The sequence below is a fragment of the Sander lucioperca genome, chromosome 22, assembly GCF_008315115.2.
Source record: "Sander lucioperca isolate FBNREF2018 chromosome 22, SLUC_FBN_1.2, whole genome shotgun sequence".
In the NCBI taxonomy this organism is placed as follows: domain Eukaryota; kingdom Metazoa; phylum Chordata; class Actinopteri; order Perciformes; family Percidae; genus Sander; species Sander lucioperca.
Genome location: NC_050194.1, coordinates 15,350,788 through 15,377,982, shown reverse-complemented (window position 1 = coordinate 15,377,982; position 27,195 = coordinate 15,350,788). Strand labels below are relative to the sequence as shown.

Genomic DNA, 27,195 nt, shown 5'->3' with positions numbered 1-27,195 from the left:
CAGGGTGGTGCGAATTGTTATTGTAAAAACAATGCATTCAAAATGGCATAATTTTAGTCATTTGGGGAATGTGAGGAGTTTGAAATGGATCTAATTCGTTGCCATGAGCCATACACAGTTTAGACAGTAATGGATGATGTAGTTTGGGCTTTTGTTAAAGTAATTGCAAGGTTTTGGATCATGAACTTTGTATTGCAGATGCTTATATAAGTTGTGCAAAAAAGCAGGAGACATCTTCCTCATTTTACTCTCTCCTACCTATCTCACCTCCCTCTTTCTTCCTCACTCTCCTCCACTTTCTTTCATCCTCACACAGAGGCACACACAAACCACACACCAGTTTTTAAGGATTATTATTACAGTATGTATATATACACCCACATTTACAAGGGTAAAATTAAATTCTTGAACTTGTCGATTACTCCAGTTGGATTGTTAAACACAGTCAATCATGTACTAAAAAAGCAGATGGCAGCTTTAAATAATGTCACAACCCTGAAGCAAAAATGAATAAGAAACCACAGAGTACCTCTGTATTCGTCACCCTCTGGGTCTTCTTTTCTCCCAACAAAAGAAGCTGCATTCAGTGCCACTTTGAAATTTTGAGACACTAGAGACCTCTAAATGTCTTATTAGCCCTTTAACAACCGCAACTTGTGTAAAAAATAGCTTATTTTCTGATTAGAACTTAATCAAGGAAAACTGGGAAGCCACAGTTTAATAATGTAATCGCATTGATCTGTCTTCTGTGATGACAATGTGTGTGCAAAAATGGACTGCAAGTAGGAAATTGATGTTACAAGTTACAACTATTGCATTTTTGTTGCTGTTTGCTAGCCATATTGCATGAATATAGAAAATATTGGACACCCCTAGTATTGAATCGAATCTTCTTTTGGACACTTCAAAATCTATGTGATGAGTAGGCCTATACATTCTCAAATGTGGTTTTAACCTGACTCCACTTATTTCTTATGTGCTAGTACATTGCTGTTAATTGCATTGCTCCTATAGCTTTCCTTCAATGCCCTATCCATACATGGTTGCTGTGTCACAGGCTTTTTATTAATAGGCCTACAAACCAAATGCCAAATCTGGCTAATTAAAGGAGCCTTGTGAGTGTGTTTTTCACTCATATTCTGACATCAGTAAGTCGTACTGCCTGTAAAACCTGGTTGGCAGTGTGCCCAAAGCACTACTATCCCTTGTGATCTGTAAGATAAAGGATTCATCTACTGCCCACAGAAGTATCAAGTTGAAGCAGTGCTCTAACTCACCCATAAATTATGAGCCAGGTGTTTGGTTTGTTTGCTCATGTGTGCCACTGGTGGAAGACATCGGGGTGGCGCCTCCCTCCTCCTCCTCCTCTCCCTCCCTCCCTCCATCTCACCGCTCCCTGGGGTGTGTCTATGGCAGTGCCTCTCCTCTCCACGCCGTGTGTGTGTGTGTGTGTGCGGGGCGTGCGCTGCTGCTGTTGCTGCCGCCTCCTCCCTCTGCCTCATATCTGCATCTGCTGCAGAGCTTAGCCAACACGCATTTATGCTGCCTCTCTCTTGTTTTCCCACTACCTACCTCCTTCTACCCACCAGAATGTTTCCTTTCTCGCTTTCTTTCTTTCTTTCTTTTTGCTGATAAGGGAGTCAGCGCACACCTACACCCGTGGAGTCTGGAGGGAGAGATGGGACAGTCACTAGTCGTCTCTTTGGACTATTGAGGACGGCGGTGAGCCGGAGGAGAGCGCCGGATGGGATAGGAGCCGTGAAACCCACATCACTCACCGCGGATTGAGCAAACCCCCCACCCCGCCTCCCTCCCTCCGTCCTCTCAGTCTCTCCATAGTCTGCAGCCTCCAATACAGCCGCCGCATCATTTTTTCAGAGCAGCAGCCCCCTCCCTCCCTCCCTCCATCCATCCTCTCTCTTGTCTCCATCTCCCTTTCTGCTGCTTGCACCACTGTGGGAATGCAGCGAAGGTAAACGAATCTTAGAGACTTCTTTTTCTCCTCCACCAATTCCGGATCTATCATCGCAGACAGACAGCTCTGGAGGCACACGGCTGTCACTCCGGGAAGATCAGAGCGGTGTGGCCGGCGTAGGGATTGGACCCGGATCAGTTGGATTTAGCCCGCTACCCCGGACACCACCACCACCACCCAATCTCATTGGCAGATCACATCAGATCCCTTCTGCCCTGCCTCGTTTCAGTTTCGGTGTATTTTACCGGCTCTCTCCCCACTGGATTACCGACAGCTGGAGCGACCGAAAGGGTGGCCGGACACGGCGAACTGAGGGCTATTAGAGGCAAACTTGAAGTAGCCGAGAAAGACTCCTGCAATAGTAAAAGGAAGCGCTCTAACGTGTGTATAAAAGGTAAAAAGAACTGAAATGAAACCTAAGAGAATAAAGGAATAAATAACCAATAATTGGTTTGTATTTGAAGGACCTTATGCGGCCGATAATCAATCAATTGAGAGTGGAGAGTGGTGCTGCCGTAGCCTGGGTTGTTGATCTACGCACGCACACATGCACATGGATTTACAGCTCCAGTCTGAAGCGGATCGATATCCCTTTCCGTTCTTTTTACGTCGGCTTTTTTTAACAAGGGAGTGAAGCATCCTGGGATTTATCATCGCTTCGTTAGCGCTGAACTACAGTGAGGCGCCCCCTCGCTCACCTGTCCATAACCTGTGTGCTGGTGTGTGGAAGTGTGTATATTCTGGTGCATATTTGTGTGTGTGTGTGTGTGTGTGTGTGTGTGTGTGATTTTGGTTTGTTGTCCGCCAGAGGGAGTGTAGGTTATATTGCTTGTGTATGCATTTGAGTGCTGTGCCAGCTTTTAATTAGTAGTACGTGACTGTGAGTGATTGTATCTGTTCATGCTTGTGGGTGCTTGTGTATTAGTTAATGTTTAATGTTTGTGCATGTAGATATATAGGCTAGGTATTGTGTGGGTACATACTTAAGATGCCCAGTATTTCTTCTGCACCACATCCCCTTCCTCGTACGTATATGCCCTCGTATCATTTGGCCGCCTGTTTGACCTCCTGAACAGAGACGAAAAGCTCCAGCAGGATGAGTGAGCGTTCTGGTGCAAGCAGTCTAGCAGCCATGACGCTGGAGGAGCCAGGGGCTGAACAGGCATCTCCCAGAGCCCAGGGCCCTCTCCGCTGTGGCCCATGTGCTGTGTGGCCTCGCCAGCAGACCTGGCTTTGTGCCGTGCCCCTGGTAATGGGTTTTGTTGGACTGGGACTCAGTCTCATGCTGCTGAAATGGATTGTTGTGGGATCTGTCCAAGACTATGTCCCCACTGATCTGGTGGATCCCAAAGGTAGCATTGGACAGGACCCTATATTTCTCTCCAAACCCAGCACCATGCCCAAGGGGCCCGACATTTCCACAGCCACCACTACTTCAGCTGCCTCTACCACAGCTATGGTGTCGACTACCACGCCGCTAGCTGCGGATGGTACGGCCCCAGCGCCAAGAACTCGATCAGCGCCGCCGGCAAACCACTCAGCCAATGGCAGCACTGCCAATGGAGATGGCAACCGCGCCCCACACCTTCACAACCGTGTTGGCACCCGCATTAGTGGGACTGTGGTTACAACCTCCACCACTCGCGCCACCCGACTCCCCCCACCACCCAGTGGTAAGGAGGTCACCCCTCGCAGCACTGTCAGAAAAGGAAGCAGCACTGGTAATGGACGTAACGGAGCCGTCAACTCAAAGCCAGGGCAGACCTCTGCCACCGTCACCACTACAGCATCCACCACAACTACAGCTACTGTGAAGACCACCGCCAAGGCGCAGCCGACCACCTCGCAGCCGGCAGCCCCGGTCAAGCCCACGTCACGCTGGAATCACGGGCGCCCAGGCAAGGGCCCTGCCACACGCCCACACCACCGCTTCCGAACACGTAAGTTCACTTTTTGGGTTCATGGAGATGTGTGAGGGAGTGCTGTTGTGTGAGGTTATGTGTAGAACTTGAGATGAGTGTTTCACAAGAGCTCTTTTCGGGGTCTTTACAGTAGTAATAATGTCATAGCTGCCAGTTATCACATATAACTGTATGCCTGGGTAAAAAAACTCTTTTATCTGAAATGCTTTGATATGACTCATGGTCTGAGAATATAAATTATTTCCCTTTATATCCACATGGGAAGTGGATACTCCAGCAGCTTAACATTAATCGTATTCATTAGCACAGACAGATATCAGGGGATATTCTCAGTATTTTCACCCCTCTCGTCTTTATCTTTCACTTGTGCATTTCTGTAATCCGATATGAATCTTACCTCCGGAGGAGTTTTTTTTCTCCCACACACTGGTTTAAGTGCCATTAAAGGCAGGGCTCCATCTTGTAGAATTCTTTTTTTTTTTTTTTGTCTGCTTGAGTTGGGATCTTAAAGCTTTGTGATGTGTGCTGTGACCAAGGACAGCATATTTGTGTTATGAAAACAAATAACAGGAGCTGGTGAGGTGTCGAAGTGGGAGAAAGGTTAGCTCTCACCTCCTGTCTAGAAGAATCAGATATAGCAAGGCCACACATCTCATTTAGATGAGAGAATACTGGGTGTCGCAGGTACTGCTTTCACTCTGCAGGGATACAATGAGAGAGAGAGAGAGAGAGAGAGAGAGAGAGAGAGAGAGAGAGAGAGAGAGAGAGAAAGAGAAGCCTCAGAAGGGATAGTAGATGGATGTAGGGATGATAATAAGGTTGCAAAGGACAAGTGGATATAGATGGGCTAGGAAATGGAGAAAAAGAGAAGAAATACTTCAAACCTCAAAACATCAAAGTAGAAGAGGATAGTGAAGGAAGGAAGAGAATGCAGGAAGCATAACAAAGCAAGGGATGAAGAGTGGGAGCTGTGAGTAGAGAGAGCTGGCAGATGGAGTGGGCTAAGTGAGGGAAATGCTTGAGGGAGATAGAGGGTATAAAGCAGAGGAGCTGTGATATTTTTGCGTATTTAGCATTGTGTAAAGAAGGAAGGATTTCTGATTATTCATTCCACAGGGGACATGTTTTTAACATAACAAGGCATTTTTTTCAGACGTGGGTGGGGCAGGATGCGAGTGTAATCATGACACTGACTGTGTATGACTACATACAATTTTTATTCTCAAACTCCAGGAGCTCTATTTTCTAAGACATTCTGTTGGGACATTAATTGGCAACTTTGATTTAAAACCAACTTTTGGCTTATGATTATCTATTTTTAGTTGCTTGTTTTTTCCAGCAAAGTGCTCTAGAAGGAATGAAAAAAAAATTGAAAACTGAAACCTTCATTTCGCTGCATTTCTGTTGTGGATCATATGTTTGGACAGCAGTTCCGGTTGACTACATAGTATCCTCTCGTTTATCAGTTGGAAAGCGTCAGTGGCATTGATTCCACAGGCAAACAGTGATCAAGTGACATAATTTTCTCCTTTACTTCAGGGCAGAAATATTTTCAGCATAGCTGGTTGGAAATTGGATAATATAGCAATACGTTCTCTGTTTTCAGTTAAACAGCTTTGGAGAAAATAGCTTAGACTTTGTAGTTTTGCCAGTTGTGGGAGAACATTGGCTGTGGTCAGCTTGAATTCAACCAGCAACAATAAATTCCATTGGTGACAAAAGCATAGAGATACCAATAGACAGTCCTCAGACTTCCGCAGCATAATCCACTGCTCCAGAGTCAATTACGTCACTCGACAAAACGTTGCCAAACAGCTAAAAGCTGCCAAACTGGGCAGCCCCCTTGTGCGAACGTCAGGACACATCTGTTGTACTGTATACTATAAAAGGGCACTGCCTTCAAAAGCTTAAACATGTTTAGTAAAGCTGCCCTTAGTTAATTTAAGCTTTCACATATACGAGTCATTTTCACTGGATGCTGATGTTCATAAGTCTCAGGCCTATATGTTGACATCATGCAGAGTGACATTTCAGCCCACTTGTGGAATCTTTATCTCTGCGTTTATTAAATACTGTATCTATCAGGCAACAGGTGGCACTCTATAGGCACTAAAAAAAAATCCTGCTATCCTCACTGTTTAAAGATCAATGGGAAAATCAATTGCCACTATTTTAGTAAACGTTATGTTACCAAATGTAGACCATATCTTAAAAAATGCAAGCCTTTCTTCAAATCTTTTAAACCTAGATTATAGAAAAAAAACTAATAATAGTTCAAAACTCTTAGCCCCTTTCTTGTTTGCCAAAAATCACCCATGGCAGCAAGCATTGTTAAAGCTCTTTGGCAAGCATTGGTATGGTAATAATTGATGACGTTAGTGTCAGTAATAAAAAGCCTTTCTACCTAAGTGATATTTGTAGAATTAGATCCAGTGGTTTTGCATCTGTCTGCTACTTACAAAAGACCAGTATTATCTTCAAAGCAATGAGTAATTTTAATAGCTAGGTACCTCACCAGAAAGTTATGGCAGTCTTACAGCTATTGTTAAGAATCCATAAAAGATGCCCTCTTATAGCATGTACAAATTCTGAAAGGGATTTCTTTTGTAACATAAAACTTAATGGAAACTAGAGGTGTTGAAATTAGGGCTGTCAAACGATTAAATCTTCTTAATCGCGATTAATCACTGAATTTCTATAGTTAATCGCGATTAATCGCATGTTTTATCAAATGATTAAAATTCTATTATTTTGCATTTCAGAACTGTTTTTAAGTACATATTAACAATGGAAAGCAATTCTTACCAGTGTATCTTGATTGGGAATCAAATGAATACAAAGAAAATGACTTTATGAACTTGATTTTAAGATTTGTATTTGTTTATTATATATTTAATCTATTCACACATTTGAATCTAGAGTCAATATTAGGGTTGGGTATTGTTTGGTTTGGATACCGGTGCTAAAGCGGTACTTTTAAAACGGTACCGGTGCCTTAACGGTGCCTGAACCGATACTTTTTAAGAAAGTTAAAAAAAAGAAGGGTACTAAACAGTTGGCGACATTAAAGAATGGCTTGTTTATTGCTAAGGCCATATCGTCAAAATTAAATGTTTAATAATAATGTAATCACTATAACAATAACTTATTTCACTAGTAAATAGCTGTTGAATGACAAAAACAACCACCAGATGGGAAAAGGGCATTTAACAACAACTTTGAATGCACCACAAGGCTGTAAATTACCAGTTTCAATGAACGCACCGTCTGTGTTTTTCCAACAGCAGCTGCAGGTTGTTACATCCTGGTGTCGGAATCCTCTACAGTGAAATACAGTCACACTTTACACCGTTTAGCGTTAGCTGTCAGCATTGTAACCGTGTTTAATCCAGCTACTAGCTAGCGGTAGGCTAACGTTAGCTGCTGTCGAGTATAGTGTTAACTAGCGTCACGTGCAGCATGAGAGCATCAGAGAGAAGTGCAGGCATATCAGTGGCACCAGAATGAGGCACCGAAATCCGCGTTGCTATTCCTGCAGCAGCAGGATGTGTTACGATGAAGTACGGCAAAATAGTAGCCTGTTAGGCACGACGCAAAGCCGAGTGAAGTGAAAATAAATTAATAAATGGCAGCATGCGATTAATACGATTAAAAAAAAATAACGCATTATGCTCGACCCTTAATCGCATCGCGATTAACGTGTTAATGCTGACAGCCCTAGTTGAAATTAATCAAATAATCGATGCATCGAATCGTGGACATGGACGATGCTGCATCGATAATCGGCCAGTCCATAAACAATTATTTCTGTTTACAATTTAATGTAGGCCTAAGAATAGGGTGACCAGAGGTCCCCGGTTTCCGGGGACAGTCCCCGGTTTCGGTGACCTGTCCCCAGCTGGAGCTGTCCCCGGAAATGTCCCCGGTTTTCACTGTGACTAAAGACAGACCCGAAATTGGAATGAAATAGTCGTGCACCCTACACGCACAGGCTCAAGACAGCCAGAGCAAGCACTGCTCAGAGCTCAGAGATGTTCTAGAATGCCCATTTTACGATGCTAAAATTACTGTTTATTTACATGGAGTCTGGTGGGTTTAGCGAACGCAATTTCGCGGACTTTTTATGTTTTAAAAAAAGGATCTTACTCTTTAACAGAAAGGTCGACCTCCTTAGAAATACTTTCCATAATGTTGTCAGACACTTAGAATATTAATCTGAACCTGTCAGTGGCAAAACAAGCACTTTTATGAACGTAAAAACAAGCTGTACAAGTAACTTACATTGTAGCTTGTTTCGCCGTTGCCGACTGCAGTGATCTTGTTAATACTGGATCAATGTCAAAGGAAAATATTTCCTCAATAGTTTTAATTGTATCCGATACTCAATGAGCTGTTGCAGAAACAAGCCCAGCCTGAAGCAATATAGCAAAAGCTGTCAGATAAATGTAGTGCAGTAAACATTACAACATTTCCCTCTGAGGTGTAGTGGAGTACAAGTATGAAGTAGCAGCAGGGGCGATTCTAGGATCAGACCTTTAGGGGGGCTCAGCCCCTATGAGAATGTGACATGGATATGGCGCATGCAAAAGTGTTAACCCCATTGCTGTGACAAATTGCAAGAAATTTACTTACATGAAATGTTATCATATTTGCATTCTGCATAAATCTCTGCACACCCATTACTCTGTGAAATATCTCACAAACTCTTCACTCAACACATGCATCAGTACAACAAGCGGTCCCGGAGTAATCTGGTTTTGAAATTGCAACAAAATTTCTACATGGTCTACAACTTTATATTGTATTCTTATGTTAACTATTTATGTCAGCACAGATATTTTTTGTAAATTGCTTAGCCAGTGTATTCCACCATAATGGTTATTATATTGCCAGATTCCAGACAATCCCACTTACTTATATACAGTGAGGAAAATAAGTATTTGAACACCCTGCTATTTTGCAAGTTCTCCCACTTAGAAATCATGGAGGGGTCTGAAATTGTCATCGTAGGTGCATGTCCACTGTGAGAGACATAATCTAAAAAAAAAAATCCAGAAATCACAATATATGATTTTTTAACTATTTATTTGTATGATACAGCTGCAAATAAGTATTTGAACACCTGTCTATCAGCTAGAATTCTGACCCTCAAAGACCTGTTAGTCTGCCTTTTAAAATGTCCACCTCCACTCCATTTATTATCCTAAATTAGATGCCCCTGTTTGAGGTCGTTAGCTGCATAAAGACACCTGTCCACCCCATACAATCAGTAAGAATCCAACTACTAACATGGCCAAGACCAAAGAGCTGTCCAAAGACACTAGAGACAAAATTGTACACCTCCACAAGGCTGTAAAGGGCTACGGGGAAATTGCCAAGCAGCTTGGTGAAAAAAGGTCCACTGTTGGAGCAATCATTAGAAAATGGAAGAAGCTAAACATGACTGTCAATCTCCCTCGGACTGGGGCTCCATGCAAGATCTCACCTCGTGGGGTCTCAATGATCCTAAGAAAGGTGAGAAATCAGCCCAGAACTACACGGGAGGAGCTGGTCAATGACCTGAAAAGAGCTGGGACCACCGTTTCCAAGGTTACTGTTGGTAATACACTAAGACGTCATGGTTTGAAATCATGCATGGCACGGAAGGTTCCCCTGCTTAAACCAGCACATGTCAAGGCCCGTCTTTTTTTTGTTTGCCAATGACCATTTGGATGATCCAGAGGAGTCATGGGAGAAAGTCATGTGGTCAGATGAGACCAAAATAGAACTTTTTGGTCATAATTCCACTAACCGTGTTTGGAGGAAGAAGAATGATGAGTACCATCCCAAGAACACCATCCCTACTGTGAAGCATGGAGGTGGTAGCATCATGCTTTGGGGGTGTTTTTCTGCACATGGGACAGGGCGACTGCACTGTATTAAGGAGAGGATGACCGGGGCCATGTATTGCGAGATTTTGGGGAACAACTTCCTTCCCTCAGTTAGAGCATTGAAGATGGGTCGAGGCTGGGTCTTCCAACATGACAATGACCCGAAGCACACAGCCAGGATAACCAAGGAGTGGCTCTGTAAGAAGCATATCAAGGTTCTGGCGTGGCCTAGCCAGTCTCCAGACCTAAACCCAATAGAGAATCTTTGGAGGGAGCTCAAACTCCGTGTTTCTCAGCGACAGCCCAGAAACCTGACTGATCTAGAGAAGATCTGTGTGGAGGAGTGGGCCAAAATCCCTCCTGCAGTGTGTGCAAACCTGGTGAAAAACTACAGGAAATGTTTGACCTCTGTAATTGCAAACAAAGGCTACTGTACCAAATATTAACATTGATTTTCTCAGGTGTTCAAATACTTATTTGCAGCTGTATCATACAAATAAATAGTTAAAAAATCATATATTGTGATTTCTGTGATTATGTCTCTCACAGTGGACATGCACCTACGATGACAATTTCAGACCCCTCCATGATTTCTAAGTGGGAGAACTTGCAAAATAGCAGGGTGTTCAAATACTTATTTTCCTCACTGTATATATCCCACTTACAAATATGAATATATATTTCTACTGGTATGCTTCCTAGTGACATTAATAAAAAAAACTATTCCACCTGTGTGTGCATGGTTAGTGCACCAGATTGATGCATTTAAACGTTAAAATACACAAAATTTTCTTACAGGGGAGCATGCCCATGGACCCCCCCTAGCGGAGCTTGTGCCCCAGTGCAGCTCTAGGTCTAGTGACGCCCCTGGGGCAGTGACCCGTTTTAAGTTTATAAAGATAAAAAATTACCTGTTTTGGAGGTATTTACGCTTCTGAGCTGAAAATGTCCCCGGATTTTGTCTCAGAAATCTGGTCACCTTACCTAACAACCTTTCTGTTTACATATTCTGTTATGTTTTGCACATTCAGGAAGTGCCATGTGCTCAGTGCTGTAGTTTTATGTATCCAATTTATTTAGTATTAGAGCACTGCAGAATGTTTTGTTTTTGAAGCTTGAAAAGCTATGAATTAAATATCCTATATGGCTTTAATAGAAAAATGTATTTGATGCATCGTGATGCATCGAGATATCGAATCGAATCGCTGACATGATAATCGTAATCGAATCGGGAGATCATTGAAGATTCACACCTCTAATGGAAACATTTGCTCTTTTTGTAGGGCATGTCAAGTGTGAAAAGCAACTCATTCATATATGGTATGGTGCTGACAGTTTGTTTCAGTTGACATTTCACTAATATTAATGTTTTATTGAAATCCCTCCTTGCTGCAGGTCATTGATGACTGTAGGCTGATTGTTCTATGTGTATATACCACTCACTTAAAGGATTATTAGGAACACTATACTAATACCGTGTTTGACCCCCTTTCGCCTTCGGAACTGCCTTTATTCTTTGTGGCATTGATTCAACAAGGTGCTGGAAGCATTCTTTAGAAATGTTGGCCCATATTTATAGGATAGCATCCCCCACACCATTACACCACCACCAGCCTGCCCAGTGGTAACAAGGCATGACGGATCCATGTTCTCATTCTCAACAGAAATCGAGACTCATCAGACCAGGTAACATTTTTCCAGTCTTCAACTGTCCAATTTAGGTGAACTCGTGCAAATTGTAGCCTCATTTTCCTATTTTTAGTGGAGATGAGTGGTACCCGGTGGGGTCTTCTGCTGGTGTAGCCCATCCGCCTCACGGTTGTGCGTGTTGTGGCTTCACAAATGCTTGGCTGCATACCTCGGTTGTAACGAGTGGTTATTTGAGTGAAAGTTGATCTTCTATCAGCTTGAATCACTCGGCCCATTCTCCTCTGACCTCTAGCATCAACAAGGCATTTTCGCCCCCCAGGACTGCAGCATACAGGATGTTTTTCCTTTTTCAGACCATTCTTTGTAAACCCTAGAAATGGTTGTGCGTGAAAATCCCAGTAACTGAGCAGATTGTGAAATACTCAGACCAGCCCGTCTGGCACCAACAACCATGCCACGCTCAAAGTTGCTTAGATCACCTTTCTTTCCCATTCTGACATTCAGTTTGGAGTTCAGGAGATTGTCTTGACCAGGACCACACCCCTAAATGCATTGAAGCAGCTGCCATGTGATTGGTTGATTAAATAATTGCATTAACGAGAAATTCAACAGGTGTTCCTAATAATACTTTAGGTAAGTGTAGACATCTGTGGCAGAAATCAGGTAAGGAAGTTACTTCTTTCCTATCACATAGTAGACTTCTTGTATAGTCAGCAGGTTTCTTTAAAAGATTGAAGACTGTTACTTGTACATTTGAAGAAATGCGTTTGATACCACAGAAGAAGCATGGGTTTCAACATGTTAAGAAAAGGCATTACTGATTGAATTGACCTGTTAAAGTTGCTGTATTAGCCTGTTTGTAGAGGTCTCATTGTTACATTTTTGCAGGACAGCTATCCTTGTGCCAAACCACAGCTGTAAATCCATTGATTTATATAGTTCATATGTTCATAAACCATCATTTTATCACTTCCAGTTTTCCTGAATGATTGAATTCATACAGGATCAAACAACAATACACTTTAGGGAATATAGCTAGAATTTAATAGTGTTCAGTATGGAGCCCAACCACTGCCACTGTTATTCTCCCAAGGCTACACTTTGTGTTGAATGGCTTATTGTTACTTTGTTATTCTTCCCTGTTCCTCGTGTTGACATTGTTTCTATGGGGTAAAAATATTGAAGCATTCTCTTTACTGCATATTACTTTCATTCACACAACCTCTGTGCCGTTTATATTCATTCACATAACCCTTGTGTACAGCATTCATGTGCTATATTAGATGCAAAACACCAACACAGTATTCTTAAGGGCAAAACACAGCCTTATATGAAGCTAACTTTGGAGTGCAGCTCCTTCTAAAGCTTGGATGTGCCAAGCTGTAATAGTATGTAGAGTTGTGCAATGCAGCGTATTTAAAGTGTAATGATACACAGAAAATGTCTCAGTTGATGATGAAATGCTCTGTAAAACATGGCTCCAGGTGCATTTGTCTTTACCCACAGCTAAGTTATCTCATATTTTATGTCAAGTTATGTGCTAATGCAGTTATACTGTACGGTCTCGGGTTTCACATAATCTGGACTGCATATAGGAGGCAGTAACATGATTTCCCCCCCACACACACACACACACACACACACACACACACACACACACACACACTCTCTCTCTCTCTCTCTCTACTCATTGCTACTGCCCCTGCTGTTTGGTGAAGATGTAAATGAATCTCTGTGTCCTGGAAAAAAGACAAGCTCTGTCCGTTGGGGATAATGACATATTTTACCTAGTCCCTTTGTCTTTTTTCTCCTCTATCTCCCTCACTCTCCCTCTTTCCCCACGGTTATTGTGTCCGCTCTCAGTGTCATTGTGTTCCTCCATCTATTTTTGCTTTACTTTTGTGCTTTCTATCTTCCTTTACACGTTAGCTCCTCAGCTCTCATTCATGAGCATATGGGCAGACGCAGAAAAACTGGCACACTTGTGAACACAAAGATGAGCATGAAGCATGTGTGTGTGCCTATACTCTCCTATACTCACTATGAATCTAACATGTCGTTTTCTGTATCTGAGACTATTATGTATCAGACTCCACTCTCTACATACAAGCCCCATTGGCTCCTAAGCAGGGAAATAACAGGCGAATGGAGCAGTGCACAATGAATGCCTGTTGGGAAACCATGGACGCTGTCTTGGCTCAGGGCCCAATTCCACTCTCTTCTCGCTTGCGAGAAATCTTCCATAGTGAAGTGTGGTTGTAATTCCATGCACATCTCGCTAGCCTGATTCCAGACACCACCCACATTAAAATTGTTGTCAAGCAATTCAAAGGTCTGGTGCTGCTCTTCAATGGAATCAATGGCTGTTTCCCCAACTGGGACAGCAGAGTTAGTCAGCGCCTTTATAGGTGGGACTCATTTCGTCATCTGTGTGAGAGCCAGACACAGCTATCAGGGCTTCTGTAAATCAACAACAGAAAACAATAGCCATTAAACCACAACAGCTGTGCACTGGAGGCATTTTCTTTTTTTTTTAAGATGAAAAAATGTTGTTGCTGTTATCCCGATTGGTTTCATTTATCAGTTGTCTCCTTTGGTAATTAAGAACATGGATGCAGAAGATTCAGTACTTATAGTTAGTCCTACATCTTGGAAGTATTTGCAAAGGTTTTCTAAAGTGAACATAATTCTTCATTATGTTATCACTTCTTTGTCCTGTAAAATCACTTTACACATAAGTGACTTCGATCAGCATGTTAAAGCTGACTTCTGTTAGCCACCGCTAATGTAGATTCTGTGTAGCCTGAGAATGACGTTGAGCAGATGGATAGTGACAGTGATTGGTCAGGGCAAAATAAACGACCTCCCAAAAACAAAACACCTTAACAAGAGCCTAATGTCAAACTGAATACTGGGGCAGTAACGAAATGGCATTTCAATCTGAATAACTATGGCTATGGAGTCAAAAGCCAGTCAGATGTGTGTGCCACATTTTTTTATTTTCAGATAGGAAAACACAGGAGAGCAACAAAGACGACCCTTTTCTCTGATGTCACCGAGAAAAAAACCTGAAATGGATGTTTTTCCTGACACGCAAGCCCTTGTTTTTTTGTTTTGTTTTGTTTTTTCCTGACTATACATGAAGCCTGCACAAAGTACTACTGTAAGACCAGTGGAGCGTGTAAGGGGGATTAAAAACAAAGATATAAATCCAGTTTGCCTCTCTGTCTCTCTCCAGGGAGGTCAGGCTCAGATTTGCTAGACTGCCTCTGAGGCCCCTCTGTCTCTCCTGAGACACGCTCTGCTTGTTCGTTGAGGCCGGCCCAAGCAGGGCTGCTTCTGCACAGTGTGTGTGTGCAGCTGCACCTATTTACAAATATCTTCCTAGTTGGAAAGCAAGCTGTTGTACTTCAGCTTCTATCATTTTAGGCTCAAAAAGAACTATTAAAGAACATTTGAAAGTTTTTTTCTCGGTCTCAGTGTATGCCTTGCACAGGCTTGTTGTATGCCTCAGTAGAATACAGTATCCCAATGCTGCAATTTGATGTTAACAGACTGAGTAATAGCAGTGGAGCTGCTACTAGGGGCTGTCAGTTACAATGATGACTCTTCGCTCAGGAAATACCTGTCTGACACGACTACCATGCGGATGTGAAATTGTCTGTCTATGGTGGCCACTGTACATCTAAATCTCATTTAAGAGGCTTTAAAGAAGCTTAATAATTTAAAATGAATGGGGAGTTATTTCAGTATCCATAAAGTGCTTGCATGGATGTTATAATCCCACAAAGAGAAATTATTCATATTAGCATTGCTGGAAGAGGCATTAGCAGAAAACTATGCCTTCAGACATGCTACAGTACGTATTTCGTCTGACACTGTGAACCAACCGACTTCTATTAGTGTTTCTATAGTGCAAATAATGTACATATACAATCTCAAAACAAAGAGCTTTGTTTTTTTTCCTCCAATTATTCAGACAGATTTCTTTGAAAAAAGAAAGAAATATCCTTATAATACTGCCATAGTTGAGATTCTTTAGACAGTAAAAGATGTGTGTATATACTTAGCACATGCAAATGAATGAAACTGTACAGCATCCTGCAGTGTTGGCCTCTCACATCTAGCTAGCAGAGACATTTGACACTGATGGGCACCAATTACAAAGCAGAATACATCAGTGTATTCAGTAGGGTAAGCCTGCAGACAAATTATCCTAGAGTGACAGCCCAGCAAATGCTTGAAATTTGGTGGGAATTGAGCCCATGCCCTTTCCATTGCTAGTGCTGTGCTCTACCCACTGAACCTCACTGAATCAATAAGGAAGAGGGAGGGAGAGAGCCCCGAGTAACGATGGCTGAGAGAGAGTGAGAGCAGAAGGACAGAAAAAAGGGCGTGTTGGATACCCAAGAAAAAAATTAATCTATTTGGGCGAAGACTGTCAAAAACCATGAGAGCATGCTCCAGAAGTAAGCATCCAGCTGCAAGGTAAAGGCATATACTCATCACAGTTCAGTGAATGAGGCTTGGCCAGACATATTACATATCTCAGACCACCATTCTACCCATTCTATTATTATCTCTCCCATTTTTATGCAGATTGCCCTCAAGGTATTATCCATATTTGAATGTTGAAGTCTTTTGCTTCAATCCTGTCACCACAACGTCTCAGTGATGTATCCTATACAGAACTGAATCAGCAGGCTATGTAAATATGTGGAGGTTATCAGTGTATTATGTTATATTATACATTATATATACATTTTATGACACCATAGGTGTGTGAGTGTCTGGATTACTGTGATATGTTTTAGACATAAATATAATAAAAAGAAAGATTTATCACACCAACTTTTAAGTAAGTAAGTAAGAGTAAGTAACCTGAATCGATCAGTCACTCAACACGAAAATAATCGGCAAATCATTTCTTAGTCGATAAATCGTTTTCGGTAATTTTTCAAGCACAATTGGGAATCATTCTGTGGTTTCACCCTCGCACCTGTGAGGATTGAATGTTTTTATTTTCTTGTATTATTTGTAACATGACAGTAAATACAATATTTTCAGGTTTTGGTCGGAGAACAAGCATCCTGATTATGTCATTGGCCTCTGGGAACTTATACTGAGCATTTTTTTTCCCTAGCTTTGTGGAAGACTTAGTTGCGCATATTTGGCGGGGGGTTTAGGCGTCCTTCCTCAGGAAAATGTTAAGTTTTTCAATAAAATAAATGCAAGTTCCCTATACATTTTGAGTCCCTTTGTGGGACTTTGTCTCTTTGTGGGATTTTGCATCTCTTTGATAGTCGTGTTGTGTCTCTTTTTGGTCATTTTTGTTTTCTTTGGGGTTGTTTTGGGTTTCTGTGGTCATTTGGTGTCTCTTTGTAGTTGGTTTGTGGTAGTTTTGCATCTCTTTTTTGCACCATTTCGGGCCATTCTTATCACCTTATCTGTGTCTAAAACGTTGGAAAAGCTAGAGCAGATAATAAAGAAACAGCACTTAAAAAGCTTAAAGGAAAAACTTGCTAAAGAAGTCCATTGACAGTCATTAAATCTGGGAAAAGGTTGTTTTTTTTTTACATTAATTCTGCTTAGGTGCTGCCCAGAACGGCTCGGTGCTGCACCTAAACCTTATAATGGCAGGGAAAACCCAGTTTTTATATAAAATTATTAATTTATTCATTAAGAATTATAATAAGTTGCAGCCTTAAATCATTGTGCAACAAGAGAACTGGTGCTGTAGTAGTCTCTGCTCTGTGTCCAGTACTTACCGTACATTAGCACGAGGCATAATGCTGTTGAAGCCATGCTAGAGTGAACCAAGCTAGCACTGTGAGGTGAACATGAGCTAATGGTTTGGACACACAAGGGTGAAACTGCTACCAACAAGGTTCATGTTGTTGGCTTAGCGGTCCAGTATGGAGTCCACTGTGTAACATCCAAGATTGTAGCTTTGGATTGCTGTTGCGTGCCATCCTCCCTCATACAAGGGACATTGGATTCTTGAGTCGAGCGTCTTCGGCAACACTTCCTCTCAGGCTGTGTACGTATTCAGCCTCCTTCAGTTAAATTGGCAGACCCTTACCACAACCATGGCCCTAACATCAACCTTTTCTAACATAAAGCATACAGGGCTTGTTGGGGGAGCTAAAAGGCATAGGACCATTCCGTCCTGTGTCTCAGTAAACAACAGTCCCCGGAAGACCTCAAAGATACAAAAAATAAACAAACAAAACAATCTTAACTTGCTAGAAGCAACCACATAATCTAAACTCTTTTATTGTTAATTTGCCTGTTGTCTTAAATGATTCATTATGCAGCTACTTCTGTCTCATATTACAAACAAGGTGTCCATTACATTCTATGTACGGCATGCATATGCAGGCATACCAGTAAAACTTTGTGTTGCTGCTGTAATTGATATTTTTTTAAGTTTATCCGATGCGTTTGAATGACATTTGACTCTCAGGCAGCACAGGGAACTGAAATAGATTGTTGGAGGAGAAGCTTGCCGACTGTAAGTACTGACTGAGGCCATCTTAGGGCTCCTTAATGTCACTGTGTGATTTATGTAGACAAAATGTCCACCGGGAGGTGACAGAGAGAAGAAGAGGTAAGATTGGGGGTGGGGGGCTGAAATATTAATGTATGGGAAGAGAAACATGTGGAATGTGTGTTGCCGGATGTGTGAATAATTGATGAAGCTTCCCTTTTGTAAAGTGCTTGAGATGTCCCATGCTCAGTGGTCTAATGGCAGAAACACGGTATAGGATTTTAGTTGGCCTCTACAGGGCTGTCTTTCAGAGGCAAAGGCACCAATAGTCATATGTTATAGTCATAGTCATATGCCTTTTTTTTTATAATATTAGAGGTCCCTTGACACAAAATCAGTAAAAAAAATTTGGATTTACATGTGGCTTCTTTTTTACTCATCTATTTTAATAAATGCGGCAAAAAGCCCCTCCAGAGTTAATGGTTACTAATGTTTCCTCTGAGAAATAAAGGTGTTTTTAGCCTAAGGAAAGAAATAATCGTAATTGAAAGTAAACAGTGAGATCATTATTGTCTCTGAACATGACTCCCCCTCTTTACATCTTTTCAAATTGGAAGAAATGGAGAGGAAAGAACAATTTTAAAGACTGGGTTTAGTGGTGGTGGTGGTGATGGGTGTGCTGGGGGAGTACTCACTAACTCACTCATTTTAATCACATGCTGTCATGCCTACTTACCCACAAGTCTGCCACAGTGCCATTTTGTGTGTTAGGATTGGGTACTTAGCATACAGTAGGCCTGCTTCTAATACATGAAACCACCATTCATTCATTCACCCACTCATTCATTCATTTATTCATTCATGTGCAGAGAATGCAGTGACTTGCTGATAGCTGAAGGGACACTGAGATATGGTAGTGCATGTGGCTGTGGCAGTGCAGAGAGGATTACAGTCCATCATATCTGATCTGAGACTGTTAGATCCCAATATTGAATTACAGACCCTGCGGGGTCTCTAGTTCCGTTATCAATTTGCAAACGAATAACGCGGAAAGGAAAGGGATGGGAGCTGGAGTTGGGTGGGGTTAGGGGACATGTGGCTTTGGCAGGTTTTGGTGGGATGTAATGAATTTAATAACAGCCAATTTCTTTTGTCCAAGGGACTGCAAGTGGCAACACAGCTGCAGTGCCATGTGTGATTTAGGTGCTATGGAGCTTGAGTCCTTCCTAATTCAGTTGGATATATGGTCCCATTTTGGAGGGATTACAGTTGTAGTGCCTGCATAAAGCCTTCATTAACCATTATAAAAAAAAGCATATTTATGGCCCTCATACCCTTTTAAAGCAACATTTTAAAAGCTGTATGAGGGGTTTTAATAGGAGAGCCCTGTAAAGGATACTCAATAATAATTCATATGGAAATACTCTCAGTCACTGTCTACCACATTGTTAGTTTCAACTGTGCACTGATCCTGTTGGCATGAAAATAAGCCTCCAGTTGTAAAGTGTCATATAGACAGCTTTGCATCAATTCCTCCAAACCTCTCTGTATCTAAACATTGCTTTATGCATCATGGAGAGATACTGAAGTCACGACTTGAAACTGAGGTATGTGCGGCATGTGGAACATGATTTCTCACTAGCACTGCTTCGCACATAGCATCAGGGTACATGTCGAGCCTGCAAGAAAGTGTGGAGTGCGGAGGTTGCAGCAGTCGGATTGATTCACTGCAATGTGTGGCCTGCTGGCACCCCTGGTGATGGGAAATGTGCCATGGTGCCCTGGGTGAGATGGAGAGGCTTGTTTTGGAGTGTGAAGGTGGAGGTGGAGATGCAGGTCAACTCTCTCTCTCTCTCTCTTTCTCTCTCTCGCTCTCTCTCTCTCTCTCTCTCTCGCTCTCTCTCTCTCTCTCTCGCTCTCTCTCTCTTTTCTCACTCTCTCTCTCTCGCTCTCTCTCTCTTGCTCTCTCTCTCAATCACACAATCAATGCAATGTACAGTAATGTATCGAGGTATGGTTGCATGGAACTCACTTCCAGCTGAGATTGCTAAAGCACACAATAAAGCAAGCTTTAAAAAACAAGTAAAGCAACATCTAATGGCCCTACGCCTGTAACCGTATTTCTTAACTACATTTTGTACCTTTTATGTATAGGAATATTTATATGTATAGGAATATGTTGTAAGATTTCACTTTTGTTATTCAGTGCTTATGAATTTAGTGTAATATATAAGAGTATATGAAGATGAATATGTATAGCTATGTTTGCGGGAAAGAATATTGTTTGTTATACTATTCTTATTTTTATATCATTTGGTTGTTTTGTCTGAAAACGTCTTACCTGTTGTCAAGTATGTTTATGTTTTGTGTGGACCCCAGGAAGAGTAGCTGATGTTCTGCATCAGCTAATGGGGATCCTAATCAAATCAAATCTCTCTCTCTCTCGCCCAAGTAGCAGTGCTTCGTCTGTGCTTCCACCCAGTATAGTCCCAAATCAATATCTGCCTAGGAAATCGTCTAGTCTTAATCTGCATTGCTATTTGTACTCGTTGTGAATTGTGAATTTTTTTTTTTTTTTTTGTTGGCTCACTTTTACTCACGACATACTAACCGGCAACAAAGGATTCCATTCACTATGCTAAGCTAAGCTAGCGGCGGCGCTGCCGGACTAAGACAATGCACGCACTGAGACAAAAATGCGTTTGCCCACCTATGTAAATATAGAGGAGATGGTGAATAACCCTCATCTCTTTGTTTTCAGTTCCTCTGTGGGTTTATTTTGTTCACCTCCCATCGCTGACAATATGAATAGCAGCCAATAAGAGCTCTTATCTTAGGAGTGCACCAAAAGATATACAAGTATCATTCATCATTCCATATTACCTACTGTCATGACTTCCTGCAAAGATTTCCCAAGGAAATTATGATAAGGAACCAAGACTATTTCTTTTTTATTATTATCAATTGTGATGGTTTTTCATGTAGGCCTCTGATATCCTTCAGTTGTCCATATTATACTGAACCTTTAAAGCTGAACCTTAACGCTGTACATGCTTAGTCATTGCTTTACATGACAATTCAAGTGCCTTACATAATCATGTCCGCTTACATCTTTTTGCACCTTACTGTTAATGTCAAATGGGATTGCAAATAGATTATCCAATTCATCTGTTATTTTGTAAAGCATTAAAGCAGTACATAATGGTAATATATTGTGCCTCAAATGAAGGAATTAGCAACATTTTCTAACAATAAAATCACAAATCTTAGAGCAAATAATTAAAAAACAACTCTCTATACTTCTTCAAAAGGCAGAAATGTATGGATTTTTCTTACCTCGGAACTTGTTTCTTCTCAGTTGTAATGGAATGTAAATCCCCATGTGTCGTCTTCCCACTACATGTTTTAAGCATGACTTTAACACTGTTTCAGATAGTGTCCTGAAAAGTAAAAACACATCCCTTCAGAATGGGGCTCTTTCAGAACTGCTTATGTTGAGACGCCTAAGAAAAGCTAACCTAGACAATGAGGTCCAAAGTAACTATCCCATTTCAAACATTCCTTTTTATAAGAAAGATACTAGGAAACATTGTCTTTAAATGGATTAAGAACTTTGAGATTAAAACCAATAAAGTTTCAATTGTGGTTCTGTTGAAAGTCCTTCTGAATAATTTTTTTATGAATTGTTTTCGTACATGGAGGACATTTTATGTTAATAAAGCTGCCTTGGTAACATGCTCTTCTCCCCGCCCTTAAAAGTCTATTAAGAGTCTGCAGAATATTCAACATCCTGCTGCTACTGTAGTCTTCTGATCAAAACTAAAAAGAGAGAGCCTATCATGCAAGTGGAGTGATGAGCTATTTTAACATAGCACTGGCTATGAAGAACATTGGCTCCATGTATCATTAGGACCTAACTTTAAAGTACTTTTGATTGAACTTAAAGTTCTTAGTGGCTGAGGACTGGCCTACACTGTAGATCCTGTCTTGTTTTGTGTTTAGTTCATGATCAGTCTGATCCTCCGCTGTGGATTTGTTAGATGTTGAGAAGTAGTAGAAGAAAATTGGAGCTTTCTTAAACTCGGCTCCCAAACTGTGGAATACCATTCCCATGGATAATAGGGAGGCAACTTCAGTTAGACAGCTTAAAAGACGTTTATTTCAGTTGGCTTTTAAGTATTCATTTAACTTGTGCATATCTCCGCACATCGTTTTAGTATTGTCCTACTTTAACTCACATTATTTTCATGTACTGTTGGGTGCTATGTGTAAATATAATGTAATTATATGAGGAATACAGATTTTTGGGGTTTTTGAAATATTTGTGTGCTCCATTCAATAGAAAGAGAAAGAAAGGTGGCCTAATAAGCCTTGTGAAGTTCCAGCAGATGCCATTATTTTCAAACACAATGTCAAAAGCCCCAGGTGTGCTGATCATAGCATTGATGAATAGTGAGAAAGGGAGCCCGAGTGGAGAGGGAGATGGAGACAGGGATTGACTACGGTCCTCTCATGTTATTTTCCTGGGGGCGCACACAGCTTGTCTCATGCGGTAATCCATGCATGGTAAAACCTTATCCATGGGGATAATGTCAACTCACTCCCGAAGATAACAAGACAAAAGCCCTTGCTTAGCACTCACTCCACAGTGTGTTTCATATTCCCCTAATCTGCTATCTTACATGGCTGTGTTCTATGGATTTGTTGCCCAAGCTTGCCGATTAACACAAACACACACACACACACACACACACACACACACACACACACACACACACACTTTGGACTGTGTAGCTTTGTACAGTTTCTTGTTATCAAAAAAGATAGTGGACAGAAATGACATTTATTTTATTTGAACTACGTCAAGCACGCTTTTCTGTTTAAGTAAACACAATTGTGAATATATAATCTATCAATCCATTTTATTTGTCACATGAAATCATACCAGGTATAATTCCAGTAAAATTTTATAGTGTGGTGGCAGCATAGGAACAGTGTGTAGTCAGTATTAAAGCTTGCCAGTAGTGAATATTATTTTAGCCTCGGCTTTAAGTGTACCAGATGTTTTTATTGCTCATGGCACTCATGGATGTTTGATTACTCATGGTGAGTTGATTGAGCTTGCGCAAGTGTAAAGTTACTGTACATAGCCTGCTGTGCTTCTAAGTTAAATGGAGGAGCCAGTTGTCAATTATCGCTGTGTAAAAATGTGAGTGCGACACACCTGTTTGATGTGTGCTGTGTGTGTGTGTGTGTGTATGTGTGTGTGTGTGTGTGTGTGTGTGTGTGTATAGCATTTATACAGTAGCATAGTGTAAGGATCAAAAGATTATAAAAAGGACATTCGGCAGTGTGGTTCATGCTCAAAGTGGCCTAAGAGAGCCGAGGTTTAAGAGCACTGAATCTTCACGAGACTGAAAGAACATCTATCACATTCACACCCAACACGTCAGACAACTCAGTGAATTATATATTGAAAATTCCCTCCAGGATCCAGGCAGAGACATCTTTCTCTCGGTCTCTCCCCTTCCATCTGATGTGCTGCATTGAATCATTGATAGGACATCCACAACAACAGTGCTCCTCCCTATAAAACACCTGTCATAGACATCCTGAAAGGAATACAACCAGAGTGAGATGTGGAATTTGTTTTGATATTTTTAATAGTGAGCTTTGCAGCAAAATTATGCATATTGGGTATAGGGATGCACCGATCTGACTATTTCAGTCTTGATGCTGATACCTGGACTTTAGGTATCGGCCGCTACTGACTAATGATGCGATACCAGTGTTATACCAGTTTGAGTCCGTATCGGACCGATATCTAACAGTATGGGATCGGTGAATCCCTAATATTGAGCCTTGTATATACATATTGGTGACGTTACGCTGTTTATTGCAGTACCTGATTTATCACCTAATATTTTTGTCCAATAACCAACAAAAACTAGCAACAAAAATTCTCATTATTGTGATTTCATGAAAGAACACTGTCAAGTGAGTGACATGGCTTTTTATATTCCAGTGTGTCTTCTCCTGTTATGTACCTATACTTTCTGAGGTAATGGGAACACCAAACCCTATTATCTATTTTCCATGATTGCTATCAATGGAACGGAATTGACGGAACGGAAGGCTTTGGTGCAAACGAGACACTGCCGTTGTCAGCACTAGCATGCACTCCTCTTTCAGTCATCAAGTATACTCTTTGATCCCAGCTGGAGTCACGGATGCTTCAGGGATATGATGGAATATTTTATTGCAGTTGTAGGGAAAGCAATTGGTGGGGTTGCCTCAGTCCATCGGTTTCACCCTCTTCCCTTCATAGTAACTAAAGCTATAAAGCCTCAACTTGCTACCCGAGTGACTATTTTGAATTTTGTTACTCCTTAACTGTCTGTTCTACTTCCGAGTGTAAGGGTGGTATGGGACAGGTGGGGTTGAGGATGGAGGGGGGAGTGGGGTTAGTAAAGATGAGTCTGGCACTCCAGCCAGAAAAAAGTCTGTGGCATTACAGAGAATAATGAAGATAAAGATGAGATTGGGTATTGGGAGGATTGGAGGGTCAGTGTGTAAGATCAATGTATGGAGGGAAGTTAAGATAGATGAAGGTAAGGGCAGACAGATTTCCTCTTTCTCAGAAATGATAACCAGCTTGATTAAAGGAACCCACATTTCTCTGAGTGGCCACGTCAAGGCTTGATCAGATAAGAAAATAAAGCACAAGGCATTATTCATGGGTTCCTTTTTCACAGAGGGTTTGGGAGAGTTTTAAGTTGTTGGATTTTGGACCACAAACAGCAGCATCCCTCAACACAACCATGGTATGCTTTTTGAAGCATTCAGCCAAAGCCTGTGGGTTTAATTTAAAGTTTGTGTGTCATTCAACACAATTCACTTTTAACACATGTTCTATCCATTTGCACTCACTAGTGTACATCTAAAGCAAAGCATGCAGTGTTATATGTAATAATAAGCAAGCCAGTGCTTTTGTGACGGATCACATCCAGGGCAAGTCCATCAAACACTGGGCATAAGTCAAAAAATAGACCTGCTCTTGTTCTTTGGTAATCCACAACAGCTGGTGTGTGTGTGTGTGTGTGTGTGTGCGTGCGTGCGTGCGTGCGTGCGCGTGTGTGTGTGTGTGTGTGTGCGTGCGTGTGTGTGTATACTTGATGGATATCATGTGTGTCCCCACGTGCATGTGTGTGTGTGGGGAGACAGAGAGAGCAGATAGCAAGGCCAGATGGGTCCAGCTGTGGATCTGGTGGCCTAGATAAAGGCTAGATGGGTGCCACCACCTTCATTAAGTGCCAGCAGAACATTTAAAATAGGTGTTAACAAAACATCCAGCCGAGAGAGCGCTCAGTGGCTCATCATAGCTTTTAAATAAAGTCTATAATGAAGAATGTTAAAAAAATGACCACTGCACTGTGTCTATTTAGCAGAGGTGGGAGTATGTCACACATGTGCAAGTCACCAGCAAGTCTCAAGTCTTAACCTTCAAGTCGCAAGCAAGTCTCAAGTCACTGTGGTGAGAATCAAGCAAGTTAAGTCGAGTCCCTGCTATAGGTCAAGCAAGTCACAAGTCAAGTCATACAAAATTCTTAGATCTACCCCAGTTTTTACATTCATAATCAGTTTAAAAAGACATTTGTCGTCATGAAAAGTCTTGTTTTATTTTCAATATTGCAACGAAACTGTTGCAGCAAAAACTTCATTACAGAGACATATATCCAATTAAGGTGCTAGGTTTACATCAAGCTAGCTGAGCTCCGTGGAGATTGGCCCACGATAGGTAGCGGTGGTTTCTTCTTGCGTCTAACCACCACTGCCCATCGCTCGACCAGTCGAACCACGAATGCCGTGCAACCAGTAACCAGTAACATAGCTCAAACACGGCGTTCGTGGTTCGACTGGTCATGACTGTTTTCCCAAGATGGCGCCTGCCTGTATACGCAAACTGTACTGTCTTCATAAACATCTTTTTAATAAACTGTCTGTCTGTACAATAAACTGTCTGTAAACTGTCTGTACAACGTTCTCAATGCTTTGGTTTACATGTAGGGACCCTCATTATGCTACCGTGGAAGTGTGGTGCTATTTTGAGCCTTGTTAGTGGTATAGAAATAGAGATTTCTTTTTACTTTACCAGTGCTCTGACTACTAGCGTTACAAGCTAATTAGCGGTTAGTGCTAAAACTGGTCCCATGTCTTATTAACCCCTAGGTTCATTTTGCGCTGGAATTGTCCTTTAAAATTGCTATTACAACTTTGATGTTTCAATCATGAAACTGTATTTACATACTTCTATTTAACCTGAAATGAAACAATTAGAGTAATTACCATTAACCATTATTTTTTCAATTAATAATTCATTAAATGTCAAAAATAGTAAAAATGTCGTTATGGCTATCGACTAATTAATTACTCAACTAACCATTATCTCTAAATAATATGAAAAGTCTTGAATAAATTGGTCCATCATCAAAAATTGTTTGTCCATTTTCTGTCAGTCAACAAATAGATTAACCGACTAATCATTTCTTAAATCTTAGTTTTCAATATGTGGGAAAATATAGAAAAGTAGCCATTTCTTTGTTTTCAAATGTATCCAGACAGTGCTTGCAGCCTGTAGCGGCCATTTCAGAAAACCTCCAGCATACAGCCCACTCCCACACAAACACTTAAATGGCCATTATGAGAGGAGAGGTGGAGAGCCGGTGCTGGCCTGTAGAGAAGGAGGAGGTGAGGTAGCCAGCCTCTGTCCTTTTCCAGGGAACTGTAGGACAGAGAGAGCCTTCACCAGCACCCCAGGGAGAGGGGAAGACAGATTAATCCAGAGGCTTTAATATTTCAGATGGAAACGTATTACTGCTTTCTTGCTCTTTCTTCTCTCCCTCTCTGGGCCTTGCTTTCTCCTGCTCTCTTCTTATGTCTTCCTCTCTGGCTTGAAGCATGAATGTGTTTCGCTGAGGTAGATTTCCGCATCCAAAGCTTTTCTGTCTACTCATTGTGACAAGAAGAGGTATATCAGCATGAGACAAATCTAAATAAATAGTGGAGTGTGTGTTTTTGTGTTTGTGGGGGCCTTATCTGTCTGTCCATCTGTACATTTGCACTGATAGCTCTTGAGCTTGCAACCAACAATTGCTGTCTATTCTTTGTTAGTAAGGCTGGGCGATGTGGTCAAAATCTTTTATCCTAATATTTGTCATTTCATATCTTGAGAACAATATATATCATGACATAGCAATGTGTTCTGGTAATTCAATAAATAGTCTATAT

The 27,195-nt window shown here is 41.4% G+C and overlaps 1 protein-coding gene and 1 long non-coding RNA gene across 3 annotated transcripts in view; both read left to right on the top strand.

Moving 5' to 3' along the window:
* The first annotated feature begins 1,464 nt into the window (after positions 1–1,464).
* nrg3b (neuregulin 3b) overlaps positions 1,465–27,195 on the top strand; it is a 206,386-nt gene continuing 180,655 nt past the window's right edge. For both annotated transcript variants that reach the window (XM_031315071.2, XM_031315070.2), the window contains exon 1: positions 1,465–3,915. In XM_031315071.2, the coding sequence (XP_031170931.1) occupies positions 3,072–3,915 (844 nt within the window). In that variant the 5' untranslated portion in view covers positions 1,465–3,071. The remainder of the gene's footprint in view (positions 3,916–27,195) is intronic.
* LOC116061147 overlaps positions 20,374–27,195 on the top strand; it is a 10,438-nt gene continuing 3,616 nt past the window's right edge. Inside the window, exons 1-2 of the long non-coding RNA XR_004107661.1 lie at positions 20,374–20,449; positions 23,045–23,049. This is a non-coding gene — a long non-coding RNA (uncharacterized LOC116061147). The remainder of the gene's footprint in view (positions 20,450–23,044; positions 23,050–27,195) is intronic.